We start from the raw sequence: 17500 nt of genomic DNA, 5'->3' as shown, positions 1-17500 counted from the left end.
GGTCTGGTTCTAGTAAAGGGAACAAGGGATCAGATGGAAATAATAAGTCTCGACCAGGTTCGCCAACGAGTGAAAATGAGGGCGGACCAGGCTCTATCATGCCTACTGGTGAGAACCCCACAATGTGTACGAATTGTCAGACCACGAACACTCCTTTATGGAGACGAGATCCAGATGGACAACCGTTGTGCAATGCGTGTGGACTTTTCTATGTGAATACTCTGTTTTCGTCTAAATAATTTGGAATGCTCTAATGATCTATCAGAAATTGCACGGCGTCGTTCGGCCCTTGTCGCTCAAGACGGATGTTATTAAGAAAAGGTGCGTTTACAATTCGGCGAGAATTGCAATATCTAATCAGGGCGTGTAGAAACCGAGCGGGTCCTGGACCGAAAGAAAGCAACCCTTCCCGCAAGAACAGTGTCGCTTCATCAAAAAATACGTCTGTGCGGTCAAAGCCCACCTCGCCAACAATCGCATCCTCTGCAAACTCCGGTGGCGGAAGCAAGAAGGCACGGCATGCTTCTGATGCTCTTGTTGAATGAGCGAATGAATGGAAGCAATGGGAGTGGAGATTCGGGGAGAGGCGTATTGTCGCTCGCATAGCGGGCTCTGGTTGCGCCTGACGTTCCGCTTTTATGTTTTTCATTTCCATATTATTCGGTTAAAACTTATCGTATTGTTTTCAAACTTATATCATTGAACTACTCTCAGGTCCGTGCATCCAACGGTACCATGTATGGATTCTTAAAGCCTCCGGGTCTCTAAAAAGAGGCTCGGTTCTTATATGTTTGATACAATTACAATGTTTATTGGATTTTTTTTTGGGTTGAGTTTTGGGGAAACTTAAGACGCTCGTTGATCATCGAAATGTATCATTTTTTGGCTCCGAAGTTTATTACAGTTTACAGTTCCAAACGTTGCGCAAAGGCTACAAGAGGTGTAGAGACTTCAATCTCGACGGAAAAAGCATTTGCATATGATGAAAATCAACGACGCTATGAACGTGCGTTTTTCTTTTTAACTTTTTTTAGTTTTTATTTATGCTTTTTTTTACTTCGCCTCCAGGTCCTCTATCCACCTCTAGCGACTTCGTCACCAAGGCTCAGTTGGAATAAGGAGTAAATAGGTGGGTCCCATCATATTGGAGCACAAATTGCCCCTGCAACTCCGCAGTGTGATGCTGGTAACTGTTGTATTCGCCGTGTCCTGTTCCCTGAGTTTGGACATCCTGAATGTGAGGATGGAGATGAGATGGTTCATGGTGATAGTCATAGACTTGGTGTACTTGTCTTGATTGAGGATACCCTTCGACGGCCATATAACCCGTCTGGCCGTCAAATTCCTCGTATGCTCGATACCCATGTTCACCCATCATGATATTGCCATGACCTTGTCCAACAAATTTATGATGGGACGGGGATGAGTCATTACGCGTCTCTACTTCCTCATATATTTGAGTTTGATGCGCGCCATGGGATAAATGGAAACTATCACCTTCGAAGAAACCTTCTCGCATGTGAACACGATGGTAGTTGCTGGGCATGTCCATGACATTCACCTTCGTATCATTGATGGGGAGAGTTGCATGTGAGGATGCAAAGGTCGAGTCAGCTGTAGACATATGGTTGCTTTTGGCCTGATATTGGGGACCGGAAATCCCGGAAGGTTGGCTTGAATATGAGGTGATGGAAGAAGGTTGAATGATATCTACGTGCGGCTGATCCGCGTACGAGTTCGGAAGGGGCTGCGGTAAATGATGTTGCGAATCTGGGTAGGAGTATATCTGGGAAGAATGGGGGAGTTGCGGCTGTTGATGAATATGGTAGTTGTGGCTTGCATGTGTTCGTTTCAACTTCTCCGAATTGTCTTGTAATTCAGACCGGGATTTATCAATGCCAATATCGGGATCACAGGTATTGACTGGAGACATATTGGGTTGCTCAGGGACTTCATGTTGGCTTTCGAGCACTTCGGTTGTTCTTTTATCTTCTCCTAGCTCCTCAAGATTGACGATAACAGAGTCACATTCTTTATTTTGCCCGTGAGGATCATCCGTAACATGTTTTTCAAGCCATTCTTTCCGGAGACTACAAGGGGTCAGCCTCAATGCTATTCGGGTGACATGGAAATGAGATTCACTCTGCAGAACGTTCCCAGGCTTTCGCGTGAGCCCATCTCAGCTCCTAGGAGGGGATCGAACATAAGCACACATAAGTTTTGTGTAAAAGACATTACTTACATTGAGCGCTTGAATACAGACTGCCACATCCTCACTGCTTCCTCCCTGCTTGACCAACCACATGGCTGCGTAATATGTCCCGTCCCTTACAAGGCTAGCATCCCATTCAAAGAACCTCGTGCCAACGTACATTTTTACCAGATCAACAATTTGTCTCGTTTTGACTTCACATTTACTCTTGGCGATGTCCAACAAATGGTCGATGGCGACGATGTCAGCATGCGTGACTTCCGGACTGTTAGCCGTTGAAGGCGACGTAGATTCGGTGATGCGGGCAGTAAATTGGACACCAGTATCAGAAAGTTTCTGCCGCCGCGCTTCCAGATTGTTGTAGATCACATTCTGGGCCTCGAACAGGAAGATTTTCCAGCCATCCGCAAACCTGACAATGAAGTTAATTCCAAAATAAACAGAACTGAAGTAGGATAAACTTGCCTAGCAACTTCTTCCCCCAAAATGTATTTGTGATTGGGCCCAACCTTCAACAATTCGTCAAACTCTTCCCAACACCTTTCCAGAGCCTCCCAAGCTTGCTTGACTAAATCGACATTCACAGCCGTCCGCCGCTTTGCTTTGGGACCAGTTAGTGCTTTATTAATCTTTCGACATGCGAGCTACGAAAATGCATCAGTACAGCCTTACTATAAAGGTGGGCAGCGATTCCGAGCACTTACGGCTAGATTTATAGGGGCAGTAGCAAACTTGGTTGATATCCGAAAGGAAACCGAATCTCGAACCAGTGCATTATTATCAATGATGTCTTGCATTGCTTCCATATCCTCTTCATCAAAGTGTAATCTTCCGCCCTTGAGACCGGTTGTTATGCCTTCATGAACAAAGGCATCTGCAAAATGCCGTCAGCCTCGCACAAAAGGTCTACAAAGCAACAGTCACTTACACCAGTAAACTCGAACACGGACTACGGTCATACCCTGGTCATCTTCTGTGCCCCCATTCACTGCTGCGACAGCGGATGGTAATCCATCATACCCCATGGAGAAATGGGAGCATAGCATGAAAACCTGTGAGATGGCAGCATCATACATGACCAGTCGCTCCACCGGTGTTGATATGCCTGCAGTAAATGGACTTTGAGTATTTGAGGTTTGAGGTGTACAGGTGATGTGACTTAGCGAACTCACCTTCTGTCAACGGTAATATCATGAGCAAGACTCGAACACCATCCCACGTCGGTTTTCTCATCACCCCACAGTCATCAATCTCCTTAAGAATGACTTCTACTACGCTTTTCATCTTCTCCTTCCTCACAGATCTATCTTTTTCTCTTTGCACTTCTCCAGGGCATGCATTTGTGACGTTGACCCCAGTTAATGGCTCTCTCCCACCTTCTGGTAGATCCAGACGGCCATACTCGTCTACGCCATATGATACAGCCCAGGCGTAAAGTACGTGGCAGAGGATGGCCCCTTCGGTGCCCATGGCTTCTGCGTGAGGATTTGTCTGCGATAAATATCTCTCAAGGAAGTTTCCGGGATCAATGACTGGCCGTTGAACTTGAAACCTACGGAAGAAGTCTGATTCAAAGAACTCTCGGGTCAATTCGGGGATAATGGGGTGAGTACGTTGAGTATTAGATTTGACAGACGGTACAGGCTGCTTAACAGAAGGTGTAGAGGTATTGCCATGTATACTCTCTGCGTTGGCTGCCGATCTCCCATATAATTGTTCTATCTCTGTGATTCGCTTTCCACGGCGTAGTTGCTTGGCAGCTTTGATAGGTGCAAACTCGTCTCTATAAAGCAACATGAGCCAGGAAAAAGTGGATGAATGTACAAAGTCAGCTTACACGCAGTTGAGCCCTCTTTCTAAACAATTTGAACATTGAACCTTCTTGGCCTGCTTTCTCAGGGGTCCAGTGCGCCCATTACTCTCCAACAGAGCTGCTTCCTCGGCCTGTTCCTGCTTATCTTTCAAATCACATTTTACCCGTCTGTGACGGCACGCGCCACATGCAGTGAATTGCTGCCTGGTAGTTTTGGTGCCACTCATGGAATCGGAACTAGTAGCCTTGGAATTCGGCTGACGGCCGGCCTTACGGGACGAGCGAGGTGCTTGTGACTGCCATTCTTTAGGACTGTGGTTCGGTAGCGGCAAAGAAGAAGGGTGCTGAGACAGCAGCGGCTGATGCTGGAGTGAGTGTTGATGGAGGTCTGGCACTGGCTGTATATGTTGCCCTTCCCAGGCGGAGAAGTAATCTACCATTCCTTCATGATGTGATGATAAAGGGGTCGAGCTCATGGGCATGCGTAGAGGGGTTTCAAAGGGCGAGGGAAGTGAAGTTTGAGACTGCTGCTGGGAGTAGGGGGGTGGCTGGAATTGGGGAAGGGAGATAGTCATTGGGGGGGGCGCTCTCGTGGGCATCGACTCGGCGTACTGGGGCTGGTAAGGGGGTTGGGGGAGTGGATAGTAGGGCGACTGGTCTGGCGAGGGACGGTGATGGGACATGGCAGCTGGGGGACAGGTGGAGGGAGGAAAGGACCGGGTTTATAAGGGAGTTCCGCTGATCGCCTCGCCCCTTCCCCCTTTCGCAGATAACCGCTTCCTACATCCACACTTTTCGCCGATCGCTGCTCGCCCACTCCACTGGCCCACGCCACGTTCCGCCCACTTCACTCCTCTCCTTTCGTGCCTCGCCCGCCCTTAACCGCCTCGAAACCTCTCGTGCCTCGTGCCTGAACCTTATACCAGTCCCAAAAGAATACGTAAGTAATCAGATCTCGCAAAGAAAACGCAGATCACTATTAATCACCCATCACCCTTCCCTTTCGTCTTACTTTCATTCCCCATTCTTCCGACGGCACCATAGTTCTCTGTTCCAGGTAAGGCCCGGGCTCACATTAGCCCTAACACCAGGAACTGGTCCCGTGTTCCATAATTCATTTACCACTCATATGGATCCCATCAATCAATGCCCACCAGTGCCTTATGCAGTTCCACGAGCTCGATTTTATATGACGGATGATGGGTGATGGGTACTGTTCTTATTACTTGACAAACAATTGAACAGCTTTTTATTTGAGAACGCTGGGAATGCCAACCCATGAGCAATATGCTGAACGTAAAACGACAAGCCGACACCACGCAGTAGTGACATTGACTTTGTGGTGTTCTTGTGTCCTCCACCTGTGGACTTGTGGACATGTGCTGTTGCGAGGTGGGTCCGTATCGCATACAAGCTTATACACTTCATACTCACATTTTATATTCTTTTACTCCTACCTTATAGCTTTAATTATTTATTCATTTCAAATTTATTATTTATGTTTTTCTCTTCATCTTTTTATAGCTATTAATACTTGTACGGCGTCAATCGGGCCGAAGGCTTTGAGGCATGAGACAGGAAATCTGGATTCCGGGGGAATAATAACCTCGTTTTTGGACCTTTTTATCACCTGGGATCTCGCTAGACGGTTCCAATAAAATTCATGCTACACTCTTCTGCCAGTGGCCCTTATTCTTTTATTAACCTCCTTTAATTTCCGGCTACCCCCCCCCCTTCCGCGAATCTTCCGTTGATTATTCACCATCTAGCTTTCTGTAGCAGGTCATGTGATGGCACGGCATCCTTTGCAAGCCAACCCAGTATTCATCTAGGAGTCATATGTTAAAAACCGAATCCAAGTCTGGTGTCTCTTAGTTGTCTCGTGGCTGTTTGCCCTCCTCCTCGTTTCTTATGTTTTCAATGCTGAAGATCCTTGAAAATTGAGGTCAGCGGCCAAAGAATAATAGTTTCCGAGTTATTCTCTGAATACACAACAATGAGTTTAAGCCAGTCATTTACATTATCTGTCCACTCAATCTTGCGAATCCAGACCAAACATGACTTTCCTACCACTCCTCCTGTCCCTTGCTGCAGCATCTTCCAACCATTTCAAACCTCTCAGGGCATGATTGGCAAACCAAAAGATTGGAAGCTTAAGCTCCCACTCCTTTTCTGTCGGAGATTCCAAACTGGAGTACGTAGGTTCGCCAAAAAAATCGGCCGAGAAAGCATTCGAGCTCTTGACGCCGAAAGAGGGAGTGAGAGGTCGAGAAGAGGGATTCAAGGGTAACAATGTTGCGTTCCGTGGAGGATTAGACAGCAACGCTTGGATGACAAACTAAAAACGATGGTCAACAGCGTCCTAATCATTTAAGTGGGGCGATGTCTACAAAGGGGTATACTAGAGCAAATATGGCCATTGCCACCAAAGGCGGTCCGAAAGATGTCATCAGGGTCACTGGAACTCCTATGAAAAAATCAGGCTGTTAGTCGCTGGACAACAGGACAAAATGCGTCAATCCTACCGAAACCAAACATATATGCCAATCTCGCCTGTAGATATTTTATTCTGTAATCCAGCGACCAATTCTTCGTAGAAAATGTCCACCTTTGGAATGGATTGAAGGTCAACAGAGCTTTCCACGAATTTAACTGCCGAACTCACTCAAAACAATAGTATGAGCTGATGATAGACATATAGACAAGGGCACATAGCCAGCCGATGAGTGGGATCACTCCTATCAAGCGGGATACCAACGTGAAATCGCTGATGAGAAGGACACGAATGGCCGAAGAAAAAAATTTGGCTGTATAGCCCGTTGCCATTTGCGTAGACTTTGGTGTGCCCCAGACAGATGGCTGGTGCCGATAAGTAGGATGAAGTAATACTTGAGCCCGTTTTGATATTTCGGGTCCCCAATTGGCCTACAATAGCAGCACTGAACGTCAACGCTGGTCCAAAATCTCCAAAGCACCAACTCACATTGATCCAAAAACACACGACAAAAACAGGCCAACTGAGCAAGATGTTATACCACATACCGATCGCTTTTGTACGCGTTTGCATGTCGGTGGAGGCCGGATGCACCAGTATTGGTGAAAAAATTAGAGAGGACAAGGACAACAGGAGTAGTGATAAAAGGTTAATTAACCTTCATTTTGCCATCAGCTTAGCAGCTGATGAAAAGCAAAGAGATGATCGATCGTACGTCGACTTTATGATTAAAGTTTTCAGCTCACGATCACTTCGTAAAGTTATTAGCTAGTGGACAAGCACGTTCCACGCTGCGACCATTGACTTACTTCCAGACCAGATTTACACTCCTATCCATTCTTAGCGCATCCTTCATCCCATGTCTAACATTTCGCAAGCCTATCCCCACCCTATCTGTTAAATTTTTTCTACTTTCAGCAGTGTCCCAGTCGATGTTCGTCCCCTTGCTCATACTACTTCTACCAGGTCTATTGAGCCCGGGATCATATAAAGCGGCCTTCGTTCCCGCATCCAGCTCCTCATGCGCTGGATTAAAAGCAGGGCGACCAGGACCCGATGTATGCGATGAGGTCGGTGGTAATGGTGTGCCTGTGAAGCTTGTAGTGCCGAGAGTGTCATGATGTTGACGGGAAGGGGAGGGAGGAACTGGATGTAAAATAGGGTGGCGACGGTGAAGCATCGTTACGAGGTTGATCCAAGGGTTTGTAAAAGCCTTCAAGAACGTGCTCGAGAGTTGGAGATCGTCTGTTGTCTGTTTGGGAGTTGGGCGTGGTTGTGAGCGTTCTCGTTTAAGACATCAAAACATCTTCGATCTATCCGGGATCTATTTATTATGGTTACCACGCGACGCGTGCAATCTTATCGCGTCGATCAATTATTTTTTTATTACTACAACTCCCGAGATCGACCAAACAGGAGACAGCAAACAGTATATCAGCATTTTGTAAAGTATATCAGCAGTTTACAAAGACCAGATGGTGACGAAACCATCCCCTAGATGACTGATAGATCTTCGATGTGTTGTACTCCCCATCGCCTATTCATATCTTGCGAGGTGGCGAGATCTACAAGCAAGAACTCATCAAACGCTAGTGGCCGCACTCTCCCAGTCCCTAGACAAAGTCAACGACCAGTCATGCATCGGTCAGCCGCCCGCTTTGGAAAACGTGATATATAATTACATGACATAAGAAATCACAAGCAATTGATTTGAGAATTTTAATTCAAACAACGGAGAGCAAAGAGCAAACAGACGAACCATACACCCACTCAGACAACTTCTCCACGCCGCAGGAATTTCAGCGTTGATAAGCACGCAAGCTCAAATGGCGTCCTCCAATCCAACCCAACTACCTCCAAGACCGCTAGCCCCCTCGGAGCTCTCACTACACACACCTCTACTGCTGGTGCTCGTTCCAGTGTGCACTGAGCTGATGAGGTCTTCTCCGGCCTCATGTTCACTGCCCTCCGAAGCTGATAACCTCTCTTTTTCCCCATTGGTGTCCTGGCGATTGGTCGCCCCTTGTTTGGCCATAGAAATTTTGTTCTTGTAGCCAGCGGATTTGACGTGCTCAGAAGCCACAGGGCCGGTGCAAGAGGGCATTGCGGGCAGGTACGCTAAAAGAGGAGGAAGGAAGGAGCTGGGGATAGGCAGATGCGCAATGAAAAATGGAAGAAACGATCGTTGACCAATGAAGAAAAATTGGCCGTGAGACGATTTGATGGCTCTCAGAACCTCTTTCTCAAACGTCTTGTAATCTCTCACTACAGTTCCCAAGCCGAGGGTTCCGATAACCACGCTGAAAATAGCATTGAACGAGCCGTAGATGTAGTCTCGAATGATAGACACCTTTTGCTGCGGTGATGCTACCTGCGCAAGTCGCTCTTTAGCGATCTGACGACGAGAAAGAGTTTTGCCATGGCTGAGAATCGCAGGCAGAGTTGGTAGATCAACGTCGCCAATATATATGGAGATAACTCTAGCACCAGATGATGCTGCCAGATTCTTACCAAGCAAGACATGGTTGCTAGAGAGAATCTGGCTAGCAAAGGTAACAGGCGTCGTCGGTACTGAACCTGACGGGTAAAAATTCACCAGCATTGGTTTACTGCCGTCGGGGTTAGGCGCAAGAAGAGTAGGTAGGGCTGGAAGGGCTCCTGGCTGAGATGGTGGAGACGGGTGTAGGGGATAGAGGGAAAGGAAGGCATGGATGTGAGCTAGTTGAGATGGTTGTGGATTGTATGGATCCCCCGCGGTATACCTTCCATTGACAGGGAAACGGAGAGTAAGGGTTGCAAGAAGCGAACGATGGAATGGAGGGAAGGTGGAAGGCTATCATAATCACCCAAAACAGTCAGCCACAATTGCCATAAATGAAATATTCATGTACGCACGTCATCCGGGTCGTAGACAAGGACACGCAAGGCTGATCTTTCCTCCAATCCATTCAATCTTTTCTCAAGAGACTGCGCATCCCTGTTATTGGTGACAGCAATCAATACAATATATCCTGCCCTCAAAAGGCTCGCTGCAAGCGGGACAAGGATATGAGGCATGGGAGATGGGGCGAGGATCACTATGGTGCATATGCTGTCAGCACCTTACCAATTGTTTCACACCGATCAGATAAGCTTACCAATAGCTTCTTTCAACATACCGTCGCGCACAACTCCATTGACGCCGAATTGTCTTCTTTCCTTCCTCCCCTTAGCAAAGAAGCTTGCACCATGATATGCCATAAGTCCCGTGAAGCCCAAGCCAACGGATATGGCCGCTCCAACAGCGACAGGATGAGTCTTCACGAACCGACCAGATCTATAGACCGCATTTTGACAGCAAGAAATTGTACTACTGGGGGGAGGCGAAGGAGGGAGAGGGGCAGTGGGCACTTCTTTGGCCCCGAAGGGTGGAAAGGGTATTGAGATAGAGGGTGGACCATGAACATTGAGAGTCTCAACTTTTATGGAAAAATTAGCAAGCCAGTACAACTCAACAATGCGGATGAAGGAAGAGCCTCACATAGATCGTTGGTCAATTTTTCAACAGTATCAAACATCTTTGATGGTAAATCGTGAAGATTGTTGGGAATCTGGGCCTCTAGCCAGTCTTCGAGCTGGTCAAGAAAGGAAAGATCCTCCGGCATGGCGATTGCGACCGTATCTTGTCAGTGGCAAATGTGTGCTTAGGATATGCTAGAGATATGGAGGATGTTTTCGAGATTACTTGTGAGGAAAGTGCAGAAGTGGAAAAGATCGCCCGTATCAGATATAGCAGAGCGCGGGAATATCAATCCTCAGCCCCATGCACCTTGCCTCCGAACATGCATCATCGCATCGGCCAAAGGTATAATTACGTAATAAAGCGGACACTTGCGTATTGCCGCGGCACCGACGCAAGGCAGTAGGCACATTAAGAGGGTGCAATCTTCAACAATTATAATTCATCTCTCCAGAACTTCTTATCAGCCCTTTCTATTTTTCCCTCCTCTTTTCCTTGCTCATAGCCCTTGAACAATGCAAGCTTCTGTCTTAGATCATCTGGCACTTGAGTCCGGTAATATAGCTTCGACTCGTCATGTGAAAGGGTGATAGGACGAGGTGAAGGCCGAAAAATACGATCCCAAGTGGCTGTCGCTTTTGGGATAGGGCGTCTGTTGGAAGGTCGATAGCTGGTATTATGTTATCAACATCGCCGAGTCATAATGTATATTGCTGTATATTGCACAGTCTTCAGCCTACTTACATGATTCCATCTTGAGGGCAATTTGATTCACGCTGCAACATCGAGGTAGGTTCAAAAGTACCCATGGCAAAGGAGCCTCGGACAAGTAAAGGCCACAGGATGGTGGAGAGCATGGTATTGTCACAGATGACCTGGTATCGTCAGTATAGCTCACACCAGTTAACTTCTAATGTCACTCACTACCGGAAAATTCCCCCCCGTGGATAATGCGCTTGTAAGCTCTGCTAGGGAGTAGCTTATATCCTCAGAAGGAGTGATCTGTCTGATGTCAGAGTCCCATTCAACAAGACTTTGGGACTTTGGCTACGTACATCATTATCTGAAAGGAGCTGAGTTGTGGGGAATCTCCAACGTAGCTTTTGTAAAACGTCAAAGAATTCTGGTACCTAAGACCCACGGAAGCTTAGCATCTGTCATGACTTGAAGACGATGGAATTTACACCATTGCCCCTTTGAGCATTCTTGTAGCATTTAGAATGAAAAGTGGAAATGAACCTTCCTGCCGTGTTCCACTACACTCTCAATGAGTAATTTCCTCGGGAAATAGGGCTCTCAGCGAGAAAAACAAAGCACTGACCGCCCGTTCCCAGACTTCCTCAACGCCTTCTCCGACCTCGCTCTGAGCCCAAGCTTTCTCGGAATTCGCGAATGAGTTTTCCTCGGAAAACAGGCTGGATTTGAGACAGAAAGAGCCGATTTCTTCATGACTATACGTAGGAGCGTAAGCGGTTACGTTTTGCGGTTGTTGCGTGTCACAGCTGCCGGAGCATAATCATTAGCCCCCTACGACATTTAGTTATCCGTACTTACGTCAGAACTTCAAGCCCATCTATATTCCAGTTGCCGGAATCACCACCCGCATCAGGATCGAAACGTTGTCGAAATACGAAGAGACCGCCGGGCGAAGGGCTGAGGCATGGGTCGATGTTGACTTTGGACGAGGAGCACGAGAGCTCTTCGGCTCGAGAGAATCCCAAAAGTAAGAGAACTGCGACTGCCGGGGCGAAGTGCTGCATGTGTATGTTGTTAATTGTGATCTTGGAACTTAGAGTCTGGACATGTATGCGCTATTGCCTAAAGAATAGAATATCCGTTTCCAGTAGCGGAGCGAGCATGGACTGGACGGCGTGCGCGGTGGACGACAGCAGGAATTGAATGTTGTTCCGGCGGATTGTTACAGATGGGTCAGAAATGAATTAGAAATGAATTAGATCTGCACTTCGGGATTAGTGGCTTATTAGAATTTGTAATCGTTTTTAGATGCCGTCTATCTTGCAGCCCATCTCCTACGTCTTGACAATCCTCTTGTCAGTTCACCTTGAACGACACATAGGGCAGCGCTGTACACACAACATGTCCCTTATCAAACTAGATTACACCGTCTCCCAGTCCAAGTGAGTGTCATCAGAGCACATCTTTGCTTTTCGACCTCTGAAACATGCCTCATTTGCGTCGTCTAGGCCATCTTCCGTACCCAACCCGCCAGGGTATTTGGCCCCTTTCACAACCAAACAATTAGCCTCCGCTTCTTCCAAGGTAATGCTTCCTATGGGCCACAAATGGCTGAAACTGAGCTGGAATATCCATCATATAGCATGTCCAAGCAAATGACGAGGCGCTCGCAAAGCAAACTCGAAAATCCACCGAACTGAAGATGAAGAGGGCATGGGATTTGGCCTTATCGTGAGCCGCATGCCCTTCCTTCCATCTTTCAGTGCTAGGTTGCTGATACGTACCATCGACTATAAGGCCTGCTAAATCTCTCCCAATGCAGGCCATAATGCTTTACTTCTCAGGCTCGGGAATTCAGATCTTCTCTCTTGGGATGATTTTCATGCTCTTAACTCAGCCCATTTCCGCCGTATTCAACATCTTCCAAGGTACATTCTTTCTCGCGATCCTCGTACAAGCCACATATACTATAACATTATTTGATAGCATTCGAACCTTTCAAACCGACGCCTTCGTCGACGTCTCGAAAGGGAGTCAAGGTCGCTACAGAAGAATCAACCTACGCACCTTTAATAGGACCTATGGTATTATACGTGGTTTGTCAAGGGCTGATGTGCGTATAAATTATTTCAACCGAACAAACAAAATTCTGATACCTCTTCAAGCCTGGCGCTAGGACTGTACAAATGCTCGTCCATGGGCATCCTGCCGACGGGCTCAGGTGACTGGCTGCATTTTGAAACACGATCAAATGTGAGTATTTTACCCATGGGGTATTCCTCGATTCCCTCGAACTGGGGTTAATATTCATACTCCGCATAGCCTCCCGAATGGTCTGCTATCAGATCGCGATTGCTTGGTTGAAGTCTATAATACAGTCAGATGCATATTACATTAAAGGGTGTTAAATGTTATCTTCTAAACCTCCAACGTCTTGCCCGTCACCGTTTCCTTCAAGTCGCTCATCATGCACGACTTTTTTTACTACGTACTCCATGACACGTTCATAGAAAAGCATGACGACGGCCCCTCCAGCTTCGTGAAGCGCCTCTTCGCCGACCTCTTCTACATCTGCATCGCTAATCCGCAGCCATCCTCTGCCTGGTACTTTCGTCTCTTCAAGATCCCTCACCTGCCCAAAATAAACGCAATCCTGGCATCTACACCCATCAGGACAATTTTTCGCCACTTGCAAGGGTCGAAATGACTTTTCATCTTTGGCCAAAGGTGGGGAGGGTTTCCGTCGAATACTGACGAAATGGCCAGAAGAGTGGGTAAATCCGTAGTGAAGAATCGCTGACTCAAGCTGGTATATTACCCTTCGTCCTGTTGTTGAATGAACAGTTTTCTCGGTTGAGACTGATGTAAGCATATTTTTTATCCCGCTTCTTTCTTCCCACACTCCGTCAGAGACAAATCTTGTGAGATCTAATAATAATGGAAATGAGACTTTTGCGGTCTTTTTTTGCACCGTTCCATACATGGTGAATTCCGAGCGAATGAAATGTAATTGGAGAGATTGGGGAGGACGAACTATGACACACTGTCGAGTGGACACTGTTTTGGCCGTAAGCCATTTGACCGGTATTTGCGCAGTCAAACCGGATGACGGTAAAGGCGTTAGATTAGGTTCCCCAAAATCGCTAACCGTGTTGGAATTAACCATCTCTCGTAGCCTAGTCTCTGCGCGACGAGCTTCGCGAGCTCTCTTTTTCCGACTACTACTGATTTGACTGTCATTACCGGGCTCATTCTTCTCCTTCGGAGTCCCTTTACAGGAGGAGCCCGACAATCGCTCAACTTCGGTAGTGTAGTAATTCAGTGTGAGCTTGAGGGAGCACATTTCGCATGTGACATCGGAAAGTATTTCGGGTGCAAGGTACTCCATTATACAGGCGTCAAGAGTGGTATTGCCCTAAAAACAAGCGTTCAGCTACATCACGCTGGGTGAACTGTTTTACACACATGTAACGGGACAGGCAATTCAATTCCTCCTAGAGTATCCATCCTAATAGCCTCACTCCAACCGCAACGTTGACACACTCTTCTTCTTGCCAACAAGCCCTCCCATGGTTGAGCCACACCTCTTATTCTTTGCCTTCTTTTGGCTCCCTCCATGTCACCGGCTCTCATAGGTTGGCCACTTCCATCATTTTTCCCAGACAAGTATCCCTGTAATGAGATAATTTCCCCTATGCCTCGCACTTTGGCGACCTCTGCAGCAACCTTGACAACTTCATCAGAGACCGCTTCAGCCAGCACCAGAAATAGTTCATGGGCGTCCTGCTGCTCATGAGTACCCAATAATCGTCGAATGGCAGGAAGAGGATATAGGGCAGTGAGAAGGTTGTGTGGTCGAAGAGCAGGAGGGGGGCGTTTATTGGGAGTGTTGAGATCCCGGATAACGTCGAGAAGAGCATCTGTGACATGCGTCGGCATGTCCACTTCTACCGCCAAATCAATAACTTTCTCGAGATGAATGATGAGTGAGGGTATTGAAGCGACAGACTAAAAGAGATGACAAGTAAGCTCCTACTGAAGCATGAGAAGCCGATGTTATGAAACCTACCTGAAGGACAGAGTTCATATAACACAGCGTCCCACTTAAATTTACCATGCCAGGAAAGAATCGGCCTGTTGCCGAATCTGTTTTTCACCCGTAAACTAATCATACATACAAGGAGAGAACAGGAAGAAGGAAAGAAACCTACCAGAACTACTGCTCGACGGCTCGAGCCTTCGCCTACGCCTCTTGGCTTTGACCTCTTTTTCTTTTTTCTCTTTGCCCCTATGGCTATCTTCTGTCTCTGTGCCGGCCCACCATTTTTCAAATCCAAGAGTCATTTTGTATAATGTAAGGTATACTTGAGCAAAAAATGATAGGATGTCTATCCAGAGATCATCAAGCAAGATGTGTGGAAAGGCAGTGGCGGCCTTGCTAGTCGAAGTTGTAGATGTTGGATGTTCCAAAGAGATAATGGGTTTAGGTGGTGTTGGGGAAGATAAATAGTTCTCCTCGTCGGAGACAAGAGTGGGTCTGCCGGTGCTTAATCGTTCTACTGACGGCTTTTGCTCCTCGACGTTGGCAGCTTGTATCTTTCTTGTGGACTGTGTTTCTTCGTCAGGCAGTGTAGCGGCCCGTTGTTTGCTAATGCTGGCGTTCTTTGAAATGTTTGATCTGGGAGTCGTGCGTCGTTTCCTCATCTCATTGCGCAGATTCTATGCCCCGGGAGGGTCCGAGAGCTATGAGTTAAGATAAACAGTTGGTAAGGAAAAGAAAAAGATGAAGAACGAAGCAAGGAGATTTCGTCACCCACAATTAATTTACTTGCAACTTGTTGGTCGTGACGAAATGAGAACTCAACGCACGGCGAGTTAATTTGCCGGCAAGCGCGTGATCTTAAGTATGAACTTGAGGGCAAATATAGTAAATTATCTGATATCCATTCTAAAAGCTTTCATCGTCATCCAACATGTCATCTACCCAGGATGAGGCCATATTGCGGAATGCAAGGGAAACCATAGACTGTAAGCTCTCCTTTCAGCTCAAGGGGCTTTCTCAGCTGATATCGCGTCGTAGCTTTATATGATCTTTCCCAGCTGCTTCAAACCGGTCAGTCAAGTCATCATTTACGTGCCACTTCTGTGAGACAGCTGACCTCAAAAGATAGGATTGGATAAGAGCACCCTCTCAATCTGCGTGGGTATGATAGAGCAAGGCGCCAACCCCGATACCTTGGCTGTGCGTCCTTTCAAAAGCCTGTTTTCCGCGTCGCGGCAGTGAAGCTAATGCAAGCGTTTTGGTATAACAGGCTGTTATCAAAGAACTGCGTTCAGAGAATGAAGCTCTAAACTCTCAAAGTAATGTTTAGGAACAGCGGTTTCGTTCAGTTTTTTGTGATATATGGTTCTCAGGAAAATAATTGTTTGTTGTATCAAATGTTATTATCTTATCATACCCGTCTTTTCACATCGTTATTCATTCTGCTACATTACTGCTGGGAGCATCCCATTCTAATTATGCTTTACACCGCCGCTGACAGCAAGATTAAGAGTTGATGGAAGTTTTGTTTCCCCAATAGTGGAGAGAAGGGCAATACTGCCCCCTGCCAAAGCGAGCAAAAGAACGGCGGAGAAAATCAAGATAATGAAAGAGCTACGATCGCAGATAAGCATGAGTCTGCCTAGTAGATGTCACCTAGCTTACGTGGAATAGTCCTCTTTCTGGCACTCTTCACCTGTGTAGCCGTTTTTGCATTTGCATGCCCAACATTCCGAATCACCCTCAGCAGATTTGATAACGCATTTTCCCCTGTCGTTGCAGTTGGTAGCTCCGGAGCAAGCCTCATTGGACGAGTAGCAAGTCTGTGATGCTAACGACCGTCTTTGCAAAGAGCTAGTCATAGCGGCTCGAGGCAATAAAACGTTCGATGACGAGGGGCGAATAATAAGCAGGAGTGGAGGAGAGTCAAAGCCAGTCATCTACCATCCTTATTAGCCATCATATCCGTCTCTACGGGACGCACTTACAGACTCAAGTCCTGCCTGCACAGTCTTCCTTCCGGTCTCCCATAGGTCAGAGCCCCTTTGCGCATCTTTGAGGCCCGTGATGGTGATGGCATTCCAAGGGTGTTCGCCTGCACGGTCAACCCATGGAATGGAGTCTGCCAAGGCGCTAAGGCAAGAAAGCTCCTGAAAGAGAATCTCTGCAGCCTCTGTAAAAGCACGTCCATCAGTTATCGGTCGTCATGTTCCGAAATTAGACAATAACATACTCGTACCAGCGAGGTCAAATATATCCTTAATCGATTTAGAAAAGGCAGGAAGAGCATCGCCGATGGATTCGAAAGTCTCTCTGGCGCTATGGACGTAAGGTTCAAGAAGATAATGAGAGCGAACATTGTCGTCGAGATAAAATGAAGGCTCTGAAGGTAAAGACAAGGGCAAGACATCTTTTATATATGATACATGAGCTCATGTAGCAGATTCCATGAGCAACGCTTACCTTGAGCTTCTACACCACCATCCACGACAACGACTCTAGCCTTCCCAACCTCTCTTGAGTCCCACAATGGCAACAGATGCACCCACATGTTCTCATCTTCAGGAATGTCATCGAAGGCAGAAGGAGCCTGCCTGAGATGATGATCAAGAACAGCCTTCGCTTGTGTATAGGATAATGTTGGGGGTGTCAACTGCTGATATGTAAGGGAGGACTGGGGCGCCGGGTAAAGATAGACTTGAAGAGGCTGTTGGGATGAACGAGCGGTGGCGAAAGGAAGGAGA

At 47.1% G+C, this 17500-nt stretch overlaps 9 protein-coding genes and 1 non-coding gene; 4 read left to right on the top strand and 6 right to left on the bottom strand.

Moving 5' to 3' along the window:
* Window positions 1-900, top strand: part of CNAG_00193 (GATA type zinc finger protein asd-4) — a 5476-nt gene extending 4576 nt beyond the window's left edge. Inside the window, exons 3-5 of the mRNA XM_012191207.1 lie at window positions 1-212; window positions 266-321; window positions 371-900. The exon at window positions 1-212 is cut by the window's left edge and continues 1337 nt beyond it. Of these exons, the coding sequence (XP_012046597.1) occupies window positions 1-212; window positions 266-321; window positions 371-545 (443 nt within the window). The 3' untranslated portion in view covers window positions 546-900.
* On the bottom strand, window positions 774-5024 carry CNAG_00192 (hypothetical protein). XM_012191206.1 has 8 exons: window positions 4050-5024; window positions 3385-3995; window positions 3141-3317; window positions 2917-3086; window positions 2678-2856; window positions 2243-2624; window positions 2143-2186; window positions 774-2090 (listed from the first exon to the last, which is right to left on the bottom strand). The coding sequence occupies exons 1-8, from the start codon at window positions 4706-4708 to the stop codon at window positions 1106-1108; spliced, it is 3207 nt and encodes a 1068-aa protein (XP_012046596.1). The 5' UTR covers window positions 4709-5024; the 3' UTR covers window positions 774-1105.
* On the top strand, window positions 4767-5519 carry CNAG_12035. Its single transcript, XR_001045322.1, has 3 exons — window positions 4767-4965; window positions 5070-5417; window positions 5490-5519. It is a non-coding gene; the product is annotated as a hypothetical RNA (non-coding RNA).
* A 167-nt stretch (window positions 5520-5686) lies between these two features.
* CNAG_00191 (etoposide-induced protein) lies at window positions 5687-7807 on the bottom strand. The gene is made up of 7 exons (XM_012191205.1): window positions 7329-7807; window positions 7235-7270; window positions 7009-7177; window positions 6691-6950; window positions 6551-6633; window positions 6416-6492; window positions 5687-6363 (listed from the first exon to the last, which is right to left on the bottom strand). Exons 1-7 carry the CDS (start codon window positions 7697-7699, stop codon window positions 6058-6060), a joined length of 1302 nt encoding a protein of 433 aa, XP_012046595.1. The 5' UTR covers window positions 7700-7807; the 3' UTR covers window positions 5687-6057.
* Window positions 7808-7983: 176 nt separating this feature from the next.
* On the bottom strand, window positions 7984-10302 carry CNAG_00190 (hypothetical protein). XM_012191204.1 has 4 exons: window positions 10040-10302; window positions 9657-9977; window positions 9415-9596; window positions 7984-9352 (listed from the first exon to the last, which is right to left on the bottom strand). The coding sequence occupies exons 1-4, from the start codon at window positions 10161-10163 to the stop codon at window positions 8342-8344; spliced, it is 1638 nt and encodes a 545-aa protein (XP_012046594.1). The 5' UTR covers window positions 10164-10302; the 3' UTR covers window positions 7984-8341.
* Window positions 10303-10332: 30 nt separating this feature from the next.
* On the bottom strand, window positions 10333-11953 carry CNAG_00189 (hypothetical protein). XM_012190818.1 has 7 exons: window positions 11573-11953; window positions 11340-11520; window positions 11203-11274; window positions 11074-11148; window positions 10943-11020; window positions 10763-10893; window positions 10333-10688 (listed from the first exon to the last, which is right to left on the bottom strand). The coding sequence occupies exons 1-7, from the start codon at window positions 11776-11778 to the stop codon at window positions 10454-10456; spliced, it is 978 nt and encodes a 325-aa protein (XP_012046208.1). The 5' UTR covers window positions 11779-11953; the 3' UTR covers window positions 10333-10453.
* A 45-nt stretch (window positions 11954-11998) lies between these two features.
* CNAG_00188 (endoplasmic reticulum protein) lies at window positions 11999-13134 on the top strand. XM_012190817.1 has 7 exons: window positions 11999-12156; window positions 12223-12298; window positions 12357-12445; window positions 12512-12642; window positions 12701-12827; window positions 12880-12967; window positions 13037-13134. Exons 1-7 carry the CDS (start codon window positions 12023-12025, stop codon window positions 13076-13078), a joined length of 687 nt encoding a protein of 228 aa, XP_012046207.1. The 5' UTR covers window positions 11999-12022; the 3' UTR covers window positions 13079-13134.
* CNAG_00187 (ubiquitin carboxyl-terminal hydrolase 1) lies at window positions 13081-15522 on the bottom strand. XM_012191203.1 has 4 exons: window positions 14926-15522; window positions 14784-14860; window positions 14180-14722; window positions 13081-14129 (listed from the first exon to the last, which is right to left on the bottom strand). Exons 1-4 carry the CDS (start codon window positions 15416-15418, stop codon window positions 13119-13121), a joined length of 2124 nt encoding a protein of 707 aa, XP_012046593.1. The 5' UTR covers window positions 15419-15522; the 3' UTR covers window positions 13081-13118.
* A 109-nt stretch (window positions 15523-15631) lies between these two features.
* On the top strand, window positions 15632-16293 carry CNAG_00186 (mitotic spindle organizing protein 1). XM_012191202.1 has 4 exons: window positions 15632-15742; window positions 15795-15827; window positions 15886-15956; window positions 16027-16293. The coding sequence occupies exons 1-4, from the start codon at window positions 15688-15690 to the stop codon at window positions 16084-16086; spliced, it is 219 nt and encodes a 72-aa protein (XP_012046592.1). The 5' UTR covers window positions 15632-15687; the 3' UTR covers window positions 16087-16293.
* Window positions 16132-17500, bottom strand: part of CNAG_00185 (hypothetical protein) — a 1510-nt gene continuing 141 nt past the window's right edge. The window contains exons 1-5 of the mRNA XM_012191201.1: window positions 17220-17500; window positions 16990-17166; window positions 16745-16929; window positions 16422-16696; window positions 16132-16370 (exon numbers count right to left, since the gene is read on the bottom strand). The exon at window positions 17220-17500 is cut by the window's right edge and continues 141 nt beyond it. Of these exons, the coding sequence (XP_012046591.1) occupies window positions 16229-16370; window positions 16422-16696; window positions 16745-16929; window positions 16990-17166; window positions 17220-17500 (1060 nt within the window). The 3' untranslated portion in view covers window positions 16132-16228.

This window comes from Cryptococcus neoformans, chromosome 1, assembly GCF_000149245.1.
Source record: "Cryptococcus neoformans var. grubii H99 chromosome 1, complete sequence".
Lineage (NCBI taxonomy): Eukaryota > Fungi > Basidiomycota > Tremellomycetes > Tremellales > Cryptococcaceae > Cryptococcus > Cryptococcus neoformans.
This window is presented reverse-complemented; position numbering and strand designations above follow the sequence as displayed.